Source organism: Lonchura striata, chromosome 1 (genome assembly GCF_050655825.1).
Source record: "Lonchura striata isolate lonStrDom1 chromosome 1, ASM5065582v1, whole genome shotgun sequence".
Classification (NCBI taxonomy): domain Eukaryota; kingdom Metazoa; phylum Chordata; class Aves; order Passeriformes; family Estrildidae; genus Lonchura; species Lonchura striata.
The window spans coordinates 99,034,489-99,055,870 of NC_140703.1; the positions used below are offsets into that span (position 1 = coordinate 99,034,489).

Consider the following 21,382-nt stretch of genomic DNA (forward strand, 5'->3'; position numbering starts at 1 on the left):
TTTTCTGATCTAGATGTCAAGTCATCCACTGTCCAGTCTGCTTTTCTCCAGCCAGACCCTCCAGCAATTATCTTTGCTCCACTGCTAATCTTAGGATTTGGCTGGAGGCTTTGTACAGTTGCTGGTCAATTCAGGTTATCTATGTGTACACAAACTAAATAAGTTTTAAAGCATTCATAGAGAGTCCTGCTTAACTATTCTGCCCACTTTTTATTGTTTATCCTCTGTAAAAACCACAATAAATTGCAGATACAAAAATAGTTTTCTTAAAAGCATTGACTTTTAACCTGGCTATGATTTTTGAGAAAGGCATTTTCATTGTGTACATGAAATATTTTCAGCAAGTATTTCCCATAATATTTGTGTTCTGATTTTGGATATGGATCATAGCTGCTGTTAAGAAATGGATAGCTGCTGGAAGACTTGGCTGCTTTTGTGGAAGTGTTTCAGCAGCAGTTCCTGAGCAGCCAGACAAGTTAAGTGAGAGCTGCATTTGAACATAGCATTTTATGTTTCAACATACTAAGCCAGTCTTTTTCAGCTGTTTTGGTTTTGGAGATTATGAGAAAGGGTAAAAACAAAAGTATGTTATTTGACCATTGTTGCTTGTTAGTAAAGGTTTAGTTTTTCTAGGGTACTGAAAGGTAAGAGGGTGCTTATAGACAATGCAAGTTGCTATTACTTCTTGTAAGTCAACAAATTGTATAGGTTCTCTCTTACCTGTGTAGCTTTACATACCTTTTACATCACAAAATCTCATTGTTCAGAGTTAAAATTTAAAAAATGGTCTGATAGTGATCACACATTTTCCTCACACTTCAAGATATTGATTTATTCCTGTACAAATGGCTAGCTAGTGCCATCCTGTGCCTTGTGTTTTGCACATTGATTTATGCTGTGTTGGCTTGTGTTATTGTAAATTGAAGCAAATACACTGATTGAACAGTATTAGCACTCTGCTGTCAGTTTATTTGCTGTTGAGAAAAAAAAAGAAAATAATGAAATATAATAATAATAACAACGACATAAATAGATGCAAAATACAGTGTGGTCTTAAAAAGACTGAATTTCAAGTGACCTTTAGAAGAGTTAGTGCTGTTATTTCCTTACTGCAGGGTACCTTTTTTTCTCCCCAAGGGAAATGTATCCCAGCAATGACTCTGTACATGTTACCTTCTTTAAATCTTTGTCCTGAGCATAGAATTTCTTCTATGTAAGTTTCAGTCTGGCCATCTGTATTGTGGATTTATTTTAATGAAGAATTGAGTAGATGTTCAGCGAGTTATTTTATTCAGAGTCTGAGGTTAAATCACATAGTAAAATGAAGACATATAAATTGGATTAAGAAAAAGCTTAAAAGAAGCTTGTATCTTGAAAAGACACATATAGTTTGGTGAACTTTGTTGTACTTTTGACTAAGCAGTTGGTATGTAATTTGCCAAACTTTATTTCAAAATCCAGTTCATTTTTATGACTTGGCTGCTTGCAGAGAGCTGAGTGGATGGAGGACAGATGAGGAGGAAAACCATGGTGTACTCCAGAGTGCTGTGACAGTATATCTGGAGTTCGTGGTGGCATTTGCTGCGAGCAGCCCATGCCCGACTGCCGTGTGCTGCCCGGGGCGAGGCCATGTGGGTCTGACTGTGCCTCTTCTGCCCTGCAGGGGAGGCTGGGCAGTGTGTCCCTGCCGTGTCCCTGCCTTGCTCGGGCAGTGGCTTTGGGCAGTGTGTCCCTTCTGTGTCCTTGCCCTGCTCGAGCAGTGGCTTTGGGCAGTGTGTCCCTGCCCTGCTCGAGCAGTGGCTTTGGGCAGTGTGTGCTGCCCTGCTCGGGGCAGTGGCTTTGGGCAGTGTGTCGCTGCCCTGCTCGAGCAGTGGCTTTGGGCAGTGTGTCACTGCCCTGCTCGGGGCAGTGGCTTTGGGCAGTGTGTCCCTGCCGTGTCCCTGCCCTGCTTGGGCAGTGGCTTTGGGCAGTGTGTCCCTGCCCTGCTCGGGGCAGTGGCTTTGGGCAGTGTGTCCCTGCCCTGCTCGAGCAGTGGCTTTGGGCAGTGTGTGCTGCCCTGCTCGGGGCAGTGGCTTTGGGCAGTGTGTCCCTGCCCTGCTCGGGGCAGTGGCTTTGGGCAGTGTGTCCCTGCCCTGCTCGGGGCAGTGGCTTTGGGCAGTGTGTCACTGCCCTGCTCGGGGCAGTGGCTTTGGGCAGTGTGTCCCTGCCGTGTCCCTGCCCTGCTCGGGCAGTGGCTTTGGGCAGTGTGTCCCTGCCCTGCTCGGGGCAGTGGCTTTGGGCAGTGTGTCCCTGCCCTGCTCGGGGCAGTGGCTTTGGGCAGTGTGTGCTGCCCTGCTCGGGGCAGTGGCTTTGGGCAGTGTGTCCCTGCCCTGCTCGGGGCAGTGGCTGCTGGGGAGTGTGTCCCTGCCCTGCTCGGGGCAGTGGCTTTGGGCAGTGTGTGCTGCCCTGCTCGGGCAGTGGCTTTGGGCAGTGTGTCCCTGCCCTGCTCGGGGCAGTGGCTTTGGGCAGTGTGTGCTGCCCTGCTCGGGGCAGTGGCTTTGGGCAGTGTGTCCCTGCCCTGCTCGGGGCAGTGGCTGCTGGGGAGTGTGTCCCTGCCGTGTCCCTGCCCTGCTCGAGCAGTGGCTTTGGGCAGTTTGTCCCTGCCCTGCTCGGGCAGTGGCTTTGGGCAGTGTGTGCTGCCCTGCTCGGGGCAGTGGCTTTGGGCAGTGTGTCCCTGCCCTGCTCGGGGCAGTGGCTTTGGGCAGTGTGTGCTGCCCTGCTCGGGCAGTGCCTGCTGGGGAGGGCAGCCTGTTCGGAGTCACAGCACAGCTGTGACCCTTCCCTGTCGTGCAGAGACGGTCGTGCTGCCCAGGCCAGAGCTATGGTAGTGGAAGATGTTGAAGAAGTGCCTTCAGGACTGCAGTGTAACTTTTAAAAACAACATGATTACAATCATCCCATTCTCCCCCTCACAGTAAGCAACTCTTCTTACCAGTGTCTGTGAAACAACAACAACAACAAAAAAATCTTCCATTACTTCTCAGTTTCTTTGTTTGGTTTGTTTGGGATTTTTTGGATTTTTTTTCCTCTCTGTGCAGTTGGAGGGAATAAGAACCATGGTACAAGACAAGAGGGTTAGTTGAACTTTGTAACAGTATCTGTAGCTTGAATTCACATTTGAAAGGAGGTAAGAAAAAAACATTGACTGAAAGCTTTAAAGTATGTGCATGATTTCTCATTTTGCCTTTTATCTTTCTTGCCTTGTGACACTTCAATAATATACTTGGCATAGTACTTTCCTGGGAGAAACTATTGCTAGATTTATCAGATTACTAATTCTTTTCTAGTTTTCTTTTCTTTTTCTATTACTCATTTTTAAATTGCATGGTGTTCTTTATATCTCTAATGTGAATTAATGCAGTTTCTTAGTAAATTAGTAATATAGTTTCTGTATCTGCATTTGTCAGGCAAAAACATCTATCCCATTGGATGACAATTCAGACTGAGATCAGGTTTAAGGAAATTTTTCTCCTAGTTGTTTGTGGAGGTGTATCAAATGTTATTAGCTATATTTTGCTGTCGTTGCACCTGACCAAAATCAGAAACAAAATTAAAAACACTGTTGACAGCTGCTGTTCTTGCATTCTTCTCTCTGTCTCCTACAGACAGTGACTTTTGTTCAGAACTTGGTGTTTCTTTTTCATAATTAGCCCTCATGGTTAGTGCTTTTCTCTTAATACATGGCCAGTTTGAAAGGTGGGATGACTGTGTATGTAATTTAGGTTTCTAGGCATTGTTTAAAGGAGGGCAACTAGTTTACAACTAGTAGTGTTTCTGCTTTGGAACACCTTTTCGATTTCCTGTTCAAGATCTTGGAAAAACAGGCTGCATTTGTCTTTATTTAGTTCCTCCCAGGGGAATTTTTACTCAATTAGACCTAGGGAATTCAAGCAGCCAGAGTCCTCTAATGTGGCATCAGGGCCATGGGAAGACTGGGGATCTTATCTAATATTTTCCAAAGCCTTGTGTTTTTAGTGATCTGGTTCTGGTTTTGAAGGTCTTTGTCAATGAAGTTGCCTTACTCTGTCTGTGAAATTGTGGTTTGGAGATTTGAAGTATGTCTTTTCTTTGGACCGAGAAGCTTTGCTTTATTATTTAAAGGTTGAGGTTTTCTGTGAGTTTTTTTTTTTTTTGGGGGGGGGAGGGGGGATGGGGGAAAGAGGGGGTCGAAATTACATGCTGTTAACAATGTATCTGAAGCTGAAAGCACTTTTGAAGGAAATTATCTAAAATGGTGTTTAGCCATTATCTTTTAATGTCTTTTCTTCTCCCCATCCAGTCCCCGCCATGAACTGATGCATTCAAGAAATACTTGTTTTGCTGCCACATATTCAGAAAGCTGTCATAATGTGTTGTGGAATCCTTCTTTGTGTCATGGTGGATAAGGATACAAAATAAGTATGCAAGGAGGAGGAAAAAAAACTAAGTTTAGTCACTTGTTTGGCGTTTTTTTTCAGTTTAATTTCTGTATTCTAACTGTTAAGCTTGGTAATTGATTCAGAGAAAACGTGAATAAAACTTGGGTTTTCAGTTGTGTCTGTTGGATTGCGTGCAAATACCTGGCTTTTATTTCTTCTTAATGAAAACATACAATTTGGGCAGTGTTAGAAGTGACAGATCTGAGGTTCATGACATTGCTCAAAGATTTTTCTCTGGGCTTGATATGCTGGATTTGGATTATGGAAGCTTTCTTATGTGATTCTGTATTTGCTTCTGAAGGGCTTCAGAGTCACAAAAGATTGAGTGTCTAAGGTCTGAAGAGCATCATTACTTTTGGAAAGGATAAAGTGAGTTAATATGCTAAATTTGGGTTTTTGATTAGCCCATATGGAGAATTGTTATTTGTACTTGGTTTGTCCAGTGGCTTCAAAAATTTAATGCTGTAATCTGGTCCCAGAGGATTTTCATCTTCAACTGAAAGTTCAGAACCTTCTTGTCAGTGTCTGCCAGTTGTTTTAGGGGAAACAGAAGGTGATCATGGGTGAGTGTGTTAGTTATTGTTTACTACCGTGATCAGATAAATGCCTTAGTTTTTCTTTACTGTGAATAGCACAATTCAGGATAGCCTGGTTTTTGTTTCACCAAAGATGGCAGCATTTTTGTTTTGTCTTTATCTTTATAGTGCTTTGAAAAGCTTTTGTCTTTATTTCAATACTTTGAAATGTTTTAACATATGTACCTTGTACAATTCTTTATAAAAAAGTAGAAAGGGTCTGTTCTGTTTTATAGAACTTAAGCTAATTAAAAAGAAACCCAGAGGGTAAAACAGCATTTCCAGAAGATACTTAATTTCAGCAGTCAACTGCTGTAATTTGTGGCTGACCTCCAATGTAGATATCTGCATCTCTTCCATTTTGTCTTTGTTATTCTGAAAAAACCTAGTTTCCTTAACTGGCAAGAAACTAATATTTTCCTCAGAGTTGTGCTGCTTAAACCAGGAAGGTATTTTTTCAGTTTACATCATCAAACAGTGCAAAACACAGTCAGAAACTTCCAGTTCTTATTTTTGTGTCTTTGGCTGAAGGTCCAACTACATAGGTATAAATGTGACTGGATTGAGTCAATGTGACATTGTGCTTTGTCTGAAGGGAATCCAATGTGGAGCAACTTTGATTATAGTTTAAAATAAGCAACATCAACTTAATAATGGTCTGAATATCTGGAAGACAGCTTTTTATGTGTTGGGTTTTTTTTTCCCCTACAAGTTTTCCTTCAAAATTATTAATTAAACTGTTCACACATGCTTTTATAACACTGTAATGAAAGCTGGTTAGACCAGATGCATTGGTTTTCTTCAGTCTACCTTTTCCAAAAAGTGAACATTGTCCTTGTTCTGCAAGTCTGAGTCCTGGCAGGATCACAGAGCATTGAATTAAAGTTTTTGTAGTGTGAAAGGTTAGAGTATCATGTGCAGGTTTTACTTATGAATAAAGGGTGAGGGTATGTTTGTGTAACAAGCAAGCAAGTCTCGTAACTCATTCCAAAGAAAATCTTGTCTATAGTGTGGTAATTTAGGAGCTGATGTCTAGACTACTTTGAGAAATTGTAAACATTATGTCTTCAGAACAAGACCATGGGAGTTTAGGAAAAAATGCTGCACTTTGTATGTTTAATATTTGACTGGATTCCAGGGAGAGCAGGAGTATTTTGGCAATATCTAGTCTGCCTGACTGCTAAAGAAATTAATGAGAGTGCTTATGTCAGTTCCTAGTAACATTTTCTTTCTTGAATAGAGCATCTTTGGATTTGCATGATTACATGATGTAAACTACATATTTGTCAGTAATGGAAAATTTTTACTATAAATAGTGGTGCACAAGTTTATGTACATCTTGTTAAACTGTTTATATCTGTTGGAGAATCAGCTAAGTAGGATCAAGCTATTATTTGACCTGAATAGTCTGAATCTTTCTACTTTTGTGCAGTGCTGTTGAAACACAACATTGAAACAAGTAAGGAAGTTTTTAAAATTATTCTACTGCAGTTAATTTTGAACAATGTAATCCCAGTCACTGTAAAATAGTTTCAGGAGGCAGGTAAATGCAGTTTTGCTGTGTGCTGTGTGCAAAGTTTTGTGTTTGTTGGTGATTAAATGGTGTACTTCTACACTATTGGACTAGCTAGAATGTAGCTGTAGTAGTATTTCCATCATTTCAAGTCTTTACCACTGGATTGTTCTGGTTGGTTTTATTTTGGGATGGAAAAGGACTTCCAAGTTCAAAGACAGACATACTTTAGTTCAGACAAAGTTACTCTGCTATATAGGTGTTATCAGATGAAGGGCAATTACGAGTCCTAATGGTATCTCCATTCAGCAGTGTATTTGTAAGCATAGTCCAAATCTGGTGTCAGAAAACCTTTATTGGGTATTGCAACATACAAGGGGAAGTACAACAGAGTATAATGCTATAGATTATGCTCAGTTTAAGTCAGTCCCTAAATTAATGCATGTATTTAATATTTGCAAAGTTGTCACCTTGAATTAGAAATGCCTCAACAAATATGTGAGGAAGCTGTTATATCTATATCCCATGTGTAATTGAAATTACTTTGTTAGTAGCTTTTCAGTAAATGAATTTTGTGATAGCTTTTAGAGGAAAACATTATTCTGGGGGTTAAGTAAAAATTAAAATGAACTTTTGGTAATAAACATGATTGGACTGAGTGTAAAGGCCTTTATATTTATATCATTTATTCCTCCAAGTTTTTTATATATCTTGCTGTTCTAGAGCAGTGTTGGTTTAGAGTCTTTCTATATAATATGGAACCGACTACTTTCAGTGTCCTTGCCAACACTGACAAGGCTGTTTCAGTTTTCTGTTACCCACTGATCTATTAAAACTTTGTCTAGCAAGGGCTGTGATATTTTAAGCTGCTAGATAGTAATGCTGTTACTTATTAATTACTATTTCTGGTCTAATTGCTTCAGAATTTTTCAAAGACATTTGTTTGTCTTCTCTTTGAGGGAGAGGAAGTAATGTGAATATGCGTGGACCAAGAGAATATTGTTAATAGTTGGAAATGCATAATTGAAAAGAGGAAGACTGTTATATAGGGCTATCTTGAATTTTGTGGGTTTTTTTGAAGACAAACAATTATGCTACATTGTCACCAGAAAGACATTAAAACCTATAAAGCTTCTAGTAGTTTCAGCAGTGGTGAACTCCAGCTGCACATTTGTGTTCTTTGCAGTATGGGAGAAGAACTAGCAGGACTGCATGCCACTATAATTAAACTGTTATACATAGAAACTAGAGGGGAGAAACTTGTCTTACCTGTTTGAGGAGTATCTGTCAGCATATTTAAATGAAAATGTATTTTGAAACTGTATGTTTGTAATTATCAGCACATTCCTAAGTAGCATAACTAGTTTTTGATCAACTGGTGAAGGTATCTTCAAAACATGTAATTGTAAACTCTGCATCTTTTTGTATTTATTTGTGTTATTTTTATTTTTATAGGATTACAAAGCCTTTGACGTTTGCGGACTGTGTTGGTGATGAGCTTCCTTTAGGATGGGAAACTGTTTACGATCAACAGATTGGAGTTTATTATATGGACCACATAAATCGTGAGTAGATATGTGATTGTTTTGAGGAATGCTAGCAAGCTGGTGTTTACTCTTGCCACTAACTTTGCTTCTTATACCATTTATACAACGCTACAGTGAGAAAATGTATGCAAATAATTTCTTGCAGAATGTGTTTCCTTATCTTTCATATGGGGGCATAATTGTAAATAATTTAATTTTTAAAAAATTTTACAACCTATGATTGAACTATAGTGTATCAAAATATTTTGGTTTGCTTGGTCATACTGTGAAGTGTTAGTAATTTTGTTGTTGCTTTTTGTCATACGTCAGAAAGATCTTTGTGTTATAGTCTTACATTTCCCATTTTTCCAGTCATCCATAGTTCACTCTTCTAGATTGAAAACCAAAATACATTCTGAGAGAAGTGTGCTGATTTTTAAACAGAAGCACTGTGAAGTACATTAATCTCATTCTTGCTTAAGCAGTATATATTTTATGTTTTAATATAGTACAAAATGCTATCAGAAAGACAACAGATGTGCCTTTTGGAAACTAATTTTGAATGCTTTCCCTTTTGGACTATCACTGAGCTTTCTATCATCACTGTGGCACATTTGCCAGTTCTACTTTTAACAAAATGTCTTATCTTTATAGCTTTGTACTGCTGCTGCTGTTACTGTTGTGCTATCATTAAGCTTCTTATCCCATTGAGTGAATGCTTTCAGTACTGTGGGAATTGGCTGTTAATTGGGACTATGTAAAAGAAGAAAGTAGTTACATGGGCTGTCACAGCAATGGTAAATAGTACAATCTGAAAAACCAACCTCAATACTATCTATTTGAAATCTAGTCAATTAAAAAATGCAAGTGTAATAATAATTTTGGGCTTCCAGCCATCATTGGAATTGCTTGTGTATTGTGGTTTCACAATTACTTTAAAAAACCTAAACAACAGAATAACAAATGTTCCCATGGTATTGTTTGACCTATACAAGTACTTACTTGTTGTGAAATTTAACAAAGATCATTAACTAAATTATAAACTTTAAACAGCTGTTCATACATTAATCATAAGGATAGATAGACAAGAAAATTCAAAGGCAATAAATACAGACTGTTAGATAATTCTTTCAATAACTCTGTGTTTAAAAAAAGTATTAATTTAAGGATTGCTGTCGTGCTAAATTTAGTAAATGTAATAAATTTAATAAATTTAATAGAAATTTAATAAGAAGTGAGGATGACATTGGAGTACAGTAATGGAGTGCACTTACACCGAAGTATGTGCATGTCTTAAAAAAATGAAAGTATTGCCAACTCTTTTAAATTTATTTTTTTAATTTGCAGGTGGGTTTAGAGTCCGTGCAGAAAATGAGTAGAAAATGAATTCCTATTGCAATGTTGTGCCTTAAAAAAGCTACTGATAGGCCTCTGTGATAGAAATAACAACCAGCATCACATGCAAAAACAGAGCTTCCCTGTGCTTTTTGAGTTTTGTTATTAGCAGATTTACCACATACTTCAAGTTTGAACTTACAGAAGGGATATTAATCATTGTAGGCATGTAAGAGCTGGCTTGCATTTTTTTCTGTGTAATTGAGAGCAAAAATTGTAGAAGAGAGTCTTTGCAAAGAGCATTTGAGTTCCCAAATGATCAGTGGGTAGACAGAAAGAAAAGATGAATATTAATGGGTCGGGAAAAGTAAAGTTAATCATATTAGGTATGAAATAAAGTTAATGTATGAACAGAGAGATAGAAGTTTCATGCGGGCAGTGCTGAACTGAGTAAAAGGAATCATTCAACAATTAACAGGGTTGCAAAATTGGTCTCTTTCATGATAACTAATTGCTTGCAGCCCACAGATATTATCCTAAATGGTAATTCAACCGTCACAGTAAAATGGGTTTGTCACCCTTAGGCTAATACCAGCAAGATTTATAATAAGAGGGAAGACGGAGTTGGTATTATAGCTGGATAATTATTATTCAGAAATTAGTAGGACATTTGATCCAATTTTTAAACAGTGGGCATCAAAGGTACCAATCAAGACCGCGTAAACTTCCTTTGTAGAACTGAGAGCCAATGAATAGACAGTCATGTGCATCATGAGGTGGTGTCAGACAAGTGGCAGAGATGGTGTAGGAGCTGAAGAAACGTTTTTCTGAAATGAGTATGTCTAAACCACTTGGAATGGCAGCTTCAGCAGAAAACATTTGGATTAACTTTTGTGGCTGACTGGATTAAATTCTTTATGCAGCATTAGAGTTCTATGTTAATTGACAAAACAGTTAGAAGTACTTCAGTGTCAAGAAATACTGTGAGAAAATGCAAGGGATAATTCAGAGAGTCTTTCTGCATTTACACTTACTAGGGACCTCTCATGTTTTGTGCAGTCTCTTAAGCTTTTTGCCCTTGCACCTTTTAAAAGAAAACAGCAATACTTCTGATTTTTTTCTAAGTCTCTTGCTATGTTTGTTTACCCAGGAAGCAAGAAAAAGATTTCTAGGCAATAGTTTTTCATTTAAACTGGAAAAAAACCAAGGAACAGAAGAATCTTCTGTAAATCTCAATGGTGCTTCCAACCCTGATCTCCATCTTGTTCTGTAAATTCAGTACTTTGTTGACACCCTTACTAAGCTGCTCTTGGCTGTTATCCAACCATTGCTCAAAAACCTTGGCGGTTGCCAGCCACAGAATTCCTTTCCCTCCTCCTCAGAGTCTTGGGAGCCTTTGAAGTCTCCTCTAAGCAGTTGGGCATTCCCCAGTGAGGGAATAATATATTCTCTGCATTTGTCTGGGACTGTTCTTGAGTTACTATAGTGGGGTTTTTTTAATTGGTTGTAAAGAAATGAAGGAAGTTAATTTTATCATACAATGTAGTTTTAGTCTTGTTATGTGGCAAACTTGTTTAGAAATCCAGGGCAAAGTTTCATAAACCAGAAAAAAGCAGAGCTTCCCATGCACTAAAGAAGTTTTCTACCTCCAGTGAATGCTGCTAGCTTTTCAGAAGTCTTCTGAAATAATTCTGTGAGAGATGCAGTGCCCTGAACTATAGGATCTCAGAAGTTTAATGTGTAATAGAATGTAACACCTTAGCCTGGGCTGTTTATTGAGATTAGAACTAATAATTTACCATTCAAAGACAAAAACGGAATCCTAGTAAGCCTATCTGTTTTATAAATATTTACTGTTTTCTCATTGTTTCCATGAGGGTTTAGCAGTCTTAGGAATATTAAAATTTTCACAGGTTTCAGGGGTACTTACGGACACATGAGGTAGCAGTGGAAATTGAAATGCCCTCAGTGAAGGGTGGGCAGCAGTAAGAATTCTTGTTTTCTTCTGCTTGCCCTCCATGTAGAGGAGGATTTATGGCAACTCAACAAGCCAAAACACATCCTGTCCTTGGCACAGGAGATACTTTCAGGACACTGGAGTCAGAAGGGAATTGAAGGGGTCCCTGGAAAATGGGGAAAAATTGCAGAACTGTAGGCACTATCTTTATACTGTTTCAGTGTGAGGAGTTGCAGCAAAAGAAAGGTACAGCTGTTAAAAGAAAATGTTATTTAGGAACTTAATCTGCAAATCTGTTGGAGGCACTGCTCTTTGATGAGCTTTCTGTTTTTGTTTATATACTTTTCAGATGGCTTTCAGATGGTCAGCTGCTAGCATGACCTTGACACCATTAAAGTTCTTAATCTGTTGTGCGCAATCGTCTACGGTTTTGTATTTCATCACTGGTACCAATATACTGAATTATGTACCCAGGATTAATGCAAAACATAACTGGCTTTCATCTCTTGTAAGAAACTAGGTTTGGAAAAATTGCTAGGTGCTTAGCTTCTGACTGTGCTGTAGGTTTTGCCACTACTTTGAACACTGACCTTGTGTCTGCAGCAGCTTCTTACTGGTAGAGCTTCAATCATCAGAAATTAACATTACATTTAGACAAAAGGCTTTATATGGACATCATAATGTAAAACATATCATTTGACTCACAAGAACCCTCAAAATGAACTAATAATTTTTTAGGATTTTAATGTGTGTCATCCTCAAATGCCTTTGCAACTGCAAAGAGATTGTTTTGCAAGTAATAACCTTGAAAATCAATAGATATGGGAAAGATTTGTTTTTTGTGGAAACCTGTTTTTGGTTTGTGTTTAAATAAAAACTGGTCTAAACTCTGGCAAGGAAAAACATCAGACTGCTGTTTCTTAAGACAAAAAAAATAAGTGATTTAAAAGCATTATGGATTTGAGACTAAGATGCTGACTTCTCTGTTGAATTACCTTATTCTTCTTAACTATGTAGGGGTAGCCTCTGTCCTTTTAAGATGTTATGCTTGTGAAGTTGTATGCAGTATCATAAGATAGTTCCAGCTATTCATAGACTTATGGGTTAAGCATTGAGATACCTTTCATTTTTCCTTGTGGTTCTGGGTTTTTAGGTAGTTCTTGGAATTTTCAAGTTGGCTATGAAGGAAGGTTAGAGCCAAATTACTGTTTTCTTTGGGTTTGCGCTGGTTTGTAAAGAAAAGAATAACATTCAAATACCTTTTATATTTGAAAAGCCTTTCCTGTTCTTTCACTCTGCATCCTTCCTTCTTCTCATCCTGGCTGGAATGATTTTGGGCACTGTAGTGTCAGGTGTGCTGGTCGAGAATGGACATTAACAAAAATAACTTGGACTTGGTGGCACAAAGTGTCATATAATTTTATTTTAATGTTTTACTTTTTTCTCTTCAGAGCTCACACAAATTGAGGATCCAAGGGAACAATGGAGAAGGGAGCAAGAACGCATGCTAAAGGAATATTTAATAGTCGCCCAGGAGGCACTCAATGCCAAGAAAGAGATTTACCAAATAAAGCAGCAGCGTTTCGAACTAGCCCAGGAAGAATATCAACAATTGCACAAAATGTGTGAGGATGACAGCCGTTCCTATGCCAGCTGTGAGTTTACTATCTTTTTTTATCTTATAATCTATCTATTATCTTTTCTTGATATTACATACCTGCCGTCACCAGATGTGGTGTAAGAAATAGTGTGAAGTATTTCCATCACCGGATTCTTCCCTGAGTGAAGGTCCTGTCTGCAGCAGAGAGGTGCTATCCTTTGACTCTGCAATTCAATGTCTTCCAATTCCTGTTATGTCTGTTACAACAGAGATATAATAGGGATAAATGTTAACATTAAAAAATGATGTAACTTTAAACAGACATACATCCCAGCTGGTATTTCTACCCATCTTGGAGCCAGGTGTAGTGATGCTTCCTGCAAGGCAACAAAGGGCTGAATGTTGCTGGATCAGCTGCCTACCTGCACTCCTAAATGCAAAGATTATTTTCCACTTAATATGGGAGGGAGCCATCAGCTTAGGGGAAACCTTCTGTGTATCCACAGAATGTTCAGCAAATTTTCAAAGAGTTAGGGACAAGCTGTTGACTTTTTCATATTTTTGAAGCTCTTAGAAAAACAAGTTATTTGAAACAGCAACAAAATATGATTGAAAATTATAAAATCGGGGGTTATTTGTAATGAAAGCAAATGCTAGTCAATTTATTTATGTTTCTCAATCTTCTGATAGTTTGGGGTTTTGTAGGTATATCTGGAGTTGATAATGAGAATCTGTAAGAGCAAATACATAAAACTGCTTGTTTTGAGGTGGAAAAATATTTTAATTTTCTAGAGATGCGTTAATATATTTTATATTGATTTGATGTCATATGTATCGGTTTTGAGAAAATGGGATGGACTGATTACTCAGATGATTTTTAAAAATTTTTAAAAATATCCATTTGGGGATTAATCATGCTGTTAACTCAGGATTCCTAAAAGCTTCTTCTCCACTTGTTTTTCTTAATTTGAGTCCTCCACTCCATTGTGGGATGCTTGTTTTTCCTTTTATTGTACAGAAATATTAGACTTCTAATGTGAGTGCAATTACATTACCTAAGTTGGATGCTTATATAGTGAATATCTTTGCCTCTACCTCCACTTGTTTCAAATTGTTGCATTTAAAGAACTAAGACTTCACAAAGTATTTTTCTCCACTTTGCTTATGGGTGCTTCCATTGACTCAGTGTCGTGTGCATGAGTGGGAGGTGAGCTCAGCAATTGTGGGTTGGCAGGGAGGTGCCCATGCAGCAGTTTTGTGACTCAGTTATCAGCACTGTTTAAAAAAAATACATAGAAAATCCTGGATTCAGAGAATTAGTCCAGGTATGACTACTCTTTTTGGCAAGTTCCTGCATGCTTGACATGACCTTGGCATTGCAGTATTATTTCAAGAGTCAAAAGGTCCAATACAGCCCCAGACACGGATATGGGTTGCAGTGCAGCAGCCTTCAGCTCTGCAAAAGGATGGAAGGTCTGACAGCACAACCCCATCCATTCACATACCAGGCATTTTTCAGTGGGCCAGTGCTGCCTTGAATGGCTCACTGCATAAATCATGGTTGCTCTAGCCCCATCTATCCTCTAGGACCTTTACTTCATCTGTGTGGGCTTTGGCTTATAATGCCACAGCTTGAAATCATTGCCTAACTGTAGATAGCCTGTGTTAAGAGCTCACGTGCCAGGATGGTTTGTATTTCAGTTCCCCACACTGTTGCTTTAGAAGGCAGCTTCTCTCCCTAGCTGTGCCTTCTGTTCTGATAATTTTTAAACTTTAGTTCCTATCATAGTGTTAATTCTGTGTACTTGAAAAGTAACTAGTAATTACTAATATTACACAAATTGCTTGCTTCAGTAGATGCCATCATCTTATCATAGAGGCTATTTGCTTTTAGGAAATAGCGGTGCTGCTGTATGCAATTTTTGGTGTTGTTTGGGACAAAAAAATGTTTCAGGTGGGTCAAATAGAAATCTTCAGTTGTACTTCAGCACAGAGGATAATGACTTGTAAGAAAAAGAATTAATGAAATGGTTTATCAAATAGTGACACATCTTAACAATTGTATTAAAGAAGGGGGGAAAAAAGTAAAATACTGTTTTCCATCTGTTTAGCATTCTCTGGATTTTCAGCTAATACCAAGTATGACCCATATCAGATTAAAGCAGAAATAGCCAGCCGTCGTGACAGAGTAAGTAATCTTTTTTCATTTTGTAAAAATATGAATTAAGAGTGGGGAAGGGAGGGAGGGTCTGTTTTTCTTTTACTAGCATTTACACTGAACATTGCATGCATTAAATGAAAAGAAATGTGGTATTGAAAAGTGTTTTTTTATTCCAACCCGTAGCTCTATATTAACTGCATTTCACTTGAGAAGTAATGCTTTTTCCATGTTACAAATGCAAACATTTTTGTTACAAATGTCAGAGGCAAGCTCAGCCAGACTTTCAGAAATTGCTTTCTCTCTACAAACTGCCACAAGTAGAAAATGCTCTGCAGCCAGATTCTTTCAGTTCAAACCCACTGTCTTCGTACTATTTAACCATTTTCAGTGAGGTTCTGTTGGACTGCAGGTTTAGCCACTTATTTGGAAATCTCTTCACAATTCAGTAGACCTATTGGCCAAATATAATTTTTCAGCTGATTGGCTGGAGCTCTTTTATGAGGAGAGGGAAGTTGAAGTATTCTGACAATGATAGGCAGTTCTGTAACAAAAATGTTCCTTATTTATGTATTTTTAAAAAAACTAAAGTCATGGTTTTGATAAGTAAGTACTTTAAAAAAATACTTATCCATGCAGGATAGTGTTCCACTGTTGTTGTAGTGACCACTTTTCACATGAGTTCCTCTGAAAATAAATCCCTTTCACCACCCTTGAAAGGCATTTATTCTATCTGTGTATATTTATTACATGCTGACTAGTGTTTGCTTGTTTTACATACTCTAAATGTCAGCATATTCTAAACAAGAAAACAAGCCTTATTTATTTAAGTAATATTTGAAGAAACGAGGTTTTTCACTTACGACTATTTTCCTCTCTTCCTCTTAAACAAAATGACCTACTACATACATACAATATTATGTTCAAGTGACTGTGTAGTCATTGAGTTGTTTCAGGAAATAGAATGAAATAGGCACTATAAACTTTTTGTGTGCAGGATATTAGTGATTCATTTTCTCATGTTTCTTTTGGTGAGTGTTAAAGGAGCTAGTGAGGTATAATGCTTAGGGGCTTGTGCTATGAATTTTGACGAAAGGGAGAGCTGTGTAGAATGGTGGGACTCTGACAGTCCTGGTTTGTAGCCTGGTACTGATGCAAAGCCCCTTGCTCTTGGAATAGAGCTGAAGAAAAATTAATTTTTTTACCATCTTTTTTTAAATCTATTTTGTAATGATTTTGTCATTTACTGAGGTACATATGAAAATCAAAAGCGCTCTGGGTAAATTCTAGAAAATATCCTGAGTTTGGTAGCTTCAGAGAAGAGAGCTTTTTTCTTCCATCCCTGCCCGTCTTTGGGCTCGTTCAGTGTTAGCCTCACTACCACAAACTGAAACACCTCTATTCCCCTCATTTGTCTGCTGTCTCTTGCATTCTCCTCTCCCTGTTGCCTTCAGTTATCTGTCAGCTTTGGAGGGCAAGAAGCTCTTTCTTTGCAGATCATGCTTGACTCTTCCATGGTCTGCACAACCTACTCAGATTTCCATAAAAGCACAAGAATAGGTTTCTGGAAACATCTTTGCTGTGTCACTTTTGATTTAGGCTCATAGTTGGTTCAAGATATTTGTCAAGGGGGTTGAGAGGGCAGGATAATATGAAAATAACTGTGGAAAGCCAGGCTGCCATTTCTGGGAGACCAGTTCTGCTGCCAGTAATTTTGATTTCCTGGATTGAAAAATTAGCAGCATTGAATGTTTTGTCTTTTTTAAAGTTGACTGAAAAATTGAAGACAGTTGAAAGGTGTCTTTGCTACAAAGGGAGAAGAAAATTTATATGGGTTGAAACTTGTTAGCTGTTAGCATAAACTGTTGGAGAAAGGAGCCTTATAGAATAAATTAGGAAATTGATACTTTGAAAAATTAATATTTTGACTACTTTTTGATTGGGCCTTATGATATTTAAGAAAGTCTTCTGTTATTTTAATGCACAATTTTAAAGCAAAAAAAGAGAAGAGAAATTATCACCTCAAGTTCTTTAAAGTAGCTTAAGATTTTTTATTTAAAAAACAATTATTTTTATTGTGGAAGTTACTGTTACTTATTTTTACTTTTAATTATTTTGTATTATTCAGCTTTCTAGGCTGAAACGAGAATTGGCACAGATGAAGCAGGAGTTGCAATATAAAGAAAAAGGAGTGGAAACTCTGCAAGAGTAAGTAAAGAGTTTGTGTGAGGATCTTTTTTTGTGGTTTGAGTTTATTTTTTAATTGCCTTTGAATGAATTTCATAGAACACTGTTGTCAAACATAAAACGTTAAAGGCTTTGCTTCAGACTTTCTGCTGTGATCGTGATACAGGGTGAGAACAATGTGGAAGGATAGAAGAAGAGTTAAACAGAATTAGTTGGAGTTGTGATTTCATAGGTTCACATGCAAGAATAGCTTTGTAGGCCATGTTCTTTAACTTTTCTTCAAGATACTGCCAAACTGGAATTTTAAAAATATTTCCCAAATACTTCTTGAAGATACTTACTGCCTAAAGCACAACCCAAAGCACCATGCTGTTGAGTAGTTTCCCCATGGCAGTACCAAGGCTTTCTGGTTGGGCACAGAACTTTTCCTAGAGGGAATTCTGTACATGACAACAGTGCTTCTCCCTGTTACCTGATGGTCAGGCCATCTCATTCTGCACTGTATGACTGACTTTTGCTTGTACTGTAAAACTAGTGGTCTGTGAGACCTTGGATTGTGTTGCATGTGTGCAAAATGTCTGCATGTAATGTGACTCCTTGTCTCCTCCCGGTAAGGAAAGGAAGCTCAGGGCAATTTGCCACTGCTCCCAGGGCAATTAGGCAGCCCTGCTCTGTTCCCTGCATGCCCAGTGGTGTCTAAGGTTGTGAAATGTTGTGGTGACCCTCTCCCTGCCACTCTTCCTGCAGGCCATCTGATGGGAAGGGAACTGCGTGACTTCCATCTGTGTGTTGTTAGTCACCTACACACATAGCGCATACACGGGATGCCCAGTGGGATAGGGAAAGAGGTTGCCAGGTCATGAAAAGGATGGCAGGTAAACACAGGTTGTTGTGGCTTCCAGATTCCTTCAGCAAGGGCAGTGGCTAGACCAAGAGCTGGAACAGCACTTGGATCTGCCTTGGATATGTGGCTGTGCGTTTAGAAACCTTGGCCTTTTTTCCAGCATGCATGTGAACAAACTGCCTAGTGCAGGAGCTTCCTGAAAGTGTTGTAACCGTTGCATGTCTAATGCATTTTGCAACATAAGTGCAGCAGCTGCAGAAATATTTTGAAGCTTTGGATTTATTGTGTTGGTGCTGCAAAGCATGGGCTTTTACTTCAGGAATTCTGATGAAATTCCAAGGACCCTGGAGCAGTTAGGGTACTTATTTTCCAATTTTGATTGGCACTATGATAGCAAAACAAATTAAAGGAAGATTCTCAGATTTAACTTTTCAAAAAGAAGGGGTAACCCATGCACTTAATATTTTTTGTGTGTTTGGTTTGGTTTTTTAGTAACAAAATTTTCTGATTTTTTTAAAACAAGGTTCTTTTGCTTTATAATGCCTCTAGAAAATTTTATAGAAGAAAACTCATTCAACCAAAATACCCAAATTCTTAATAGGCAGATACAATGTAATCATTTACAGGCATAAATGTATTTTTATTGAAGCATCTAGAGGTAGTTGGGGGAATTGGTAATGTATGATATTAACTGAAAATTAGTAAAATAAAACACTCAAAGTATTTGCAGTTTCAATATACTAAGTAATATTTTAAATATAGTCAACATATCAGTATGGTGGTGTAGATATGTAAACTGTAACAGAAAAAAAACAAATTTTGACTTATGATTCTTAATCATATTTTCTTAAAGTAAGAATTGCTATTCCATTTCTGCTTTTTTAATTTGTTTACTTCTCTTGGTTATTGGGTTATTTTAAGGGTATAGGTTCAATTATTTTATAAAAGGACTAACCACTTGACTAGGATGATGAAAGTATTTGAAGACCATTTGAAACTCAAGATTGTTTTAATTAGTATAATTCATTTAAGATAGTCCAATAGAGCTGTGCTACTTTTTGAAAACTAAAGTCTGCAAATGATTAAGAATACAAATGTTAGTCTTGGATTATAGCCCAAGTCAAGTTGCCCATGTTCCAGGATGGGGTTATATGAGAGACATTCAAGAGAGGAATTATTTTAAAGCATATCTGATTAGTCAGTGGTCATTCCAGTCATGTAGTTTAGAAGTTCAGGCATGACAACTCAGTGCTTCAGTGTGCTCATTGCTGCTGTTGCTACGGTTGCCCTCTGTCCTGTTGAGGCACTGGGTGGCACTTGTTGTGCTTGCTGGAGCTGGGGAGAGAACCTTTTGCTTGTGTGTCACCTGGAACTGTGCTCTGCTCTCTGCAGTGACTTCTTCACTTGTGAGAGAGACTTGTGGTTTTGTTTTTATTTTGTGCTTTTAAGTGGTTTTTTTATTTGCACTTCTGGTGAGATACATGTGGGTTTTTGAGGAGTATTTTTGCTTCTAGGAGAAAGTGAGCCAAATTGGAGAGTACTTAAACTAACAGCTGAAGAGAGGAGCTTCTGTCACCTCCTTGTGTAGTCAGTAGACAAATTAGCCTGGAAACCTAACTGTGCTCTAGCCTGTCCCTGTGCAATCTCTTCCCTACCTCCTGTATTTGTTGGGAGGGAAGGGTCACTCAAGTCAAGTACCAAGGCTGAAGTAGTTTAGTTTTTCTATATCCTCAAAGTAAGTATATTGTCTAAAAAGAATTTCATTGCTCCTTCTTTAAAACAAAAATGCTGTGGTTTTTTTGCTCCTGTTCCCCCTTACCACGCTTCCCCTTCCCCTTTAAAGTTTATTGCGTTTCAGACATTTCCCACTTCTGTTACGTTTTCTGAAGTTTTGGTCTGCGTCATTCTTCTTCCTTCTTTTGCTAAGTCAAATCCTCGACTAACTGCCAAACTACAAATGGCATACATCCTGTTCAGGTTTTTTAAAGGCATGTACATCATTTTATTTCAAGTGTAAGCCAAGAACAACATTAGGAGCCTTCAAACTTGGAGCTTTATGTCTGGCTGAATGTTTGCTTTGAAAGTGTTACCAAAATGGCATCATGTGCAGATATTGGAACTTGATGCCAGTTGACTCTCTGTGCAGCCTTGCTTGGTATAGCTCTCAGAGAAGACACAGTTTTTATGGAGAGGGTGGTTGGGTGTCTCAGTATTTCCATAATTTTATGTTGCTGTCTGATTCAAATGCCTTTGTTAAATGCAAATCTCTTCCATTTACATTTTCCATGTACAGTGTCTGCCTTGGACTGTGTTTTGTTTTCTGTTCTTTTTAATTTTAGTAAAATGGCTTAACCATCTTTGAAGAGAATGAAAAGAAAACAAAACCACAAATTTACTATAGAAGTGGGGTTTTATGAGTGGAGACATGATTGAAGGGGATTTTGATACCTCTACAACTTCAATACTGTCAGAATTCCAATATTCATAGAAGTGGCAGCTTTTTATCAGGACAATACTTTCTACAGTTTCATCTAAATTTGGTAATGTTGTGTGTGATAAACCTTTGGACATGGGTTTGTGTTTGCCCAGTAGAGACTTTGTAGAGCTCACTGTTCAAAGCCTGCCAAGACCCCCACCCTGCAGGATGGTGCACCTTGGCCTCCGCCACCTTTGCCCCAAGGTGCATCTGATCGTGCACAGTCCAAACATACAGGGTTAAATATGAGCCTTTTCTGGAACAAATTCCTTCCTCTGACCTGGCAGCAGGGACTGAGAAGGAGGAGCAGTTCCTTCTCCCCTGTGTTTTCAGTGACCCTACTGCTCCCCGGCAGGAATTTTGGAGGAAGAAGGCGTTTAGCAACAAAGGAAATGAAAACTTGGCTGGTTGGCCAGGGGAGCGGAGTGAATGCTGTGAGAGGTTGGGAGTGACAAGGAATTAGAACTGGCTAAACAATTTGTAACTACAGACTCATTTAGAGGTTAGGAGATCTGACAAAAACTTTAAAATTAGATTTTTTGCTCAAGTACAGTCCTGTGCTTTGGTGGACGAAAATGGAGGAACATGGAATCTGCCCTGTAGGACTGAAACAATGACAAGCACATTAATAGTCCATGTGTCCTAGAATCATCTTTGTATCCTTACAGTCTTGCATGTTAGTTGAATATTCTTGCTGTCAATACAAAGGTCTGATCTATATTTTGAGCGTGCTATTTTCCATTAATAAAATGGA

General features: G+C 38.3%; 1 protein-coding gene across 4 annotated transcripts in view; it reads left to right on the forward strand.

The window, feature by feature from the left end:
- The window catches only part of WWC3 (WWC family member 3), a 94,133-nt gene that overhangs the window by 28,802 nt on the left and 43,949 nt on the right, over positions 1-21,382 (forward strand). For 3 of the 4 annotated variants that reach the window (XM_085584375.1, XM_021527756.3, XM_077781588.2), the window contains exons 2-5: positions 8,001-8,110; positions 12,815-13,018; positions 15,075-15,151; positions 17,250-17,329. In XM_085584375.1, the coding sequence (XP_085440501.1) occupies positions 8,001-8,110; positions 12,815-13,018; positions 15,075-15,151; positions 17,250-17,329 (471 nt within the window). Of the gene's footprint in view, positions 1-8,000; positions 8,111-12,814; positions 13,019-15,074; positions 15,152-17,249; positions 17,330-18,082; positions 18,184-21,382 lie in introns of those variants that run through there. The other variant, XM_085584382.1, reaches the window with a different exon arrangement.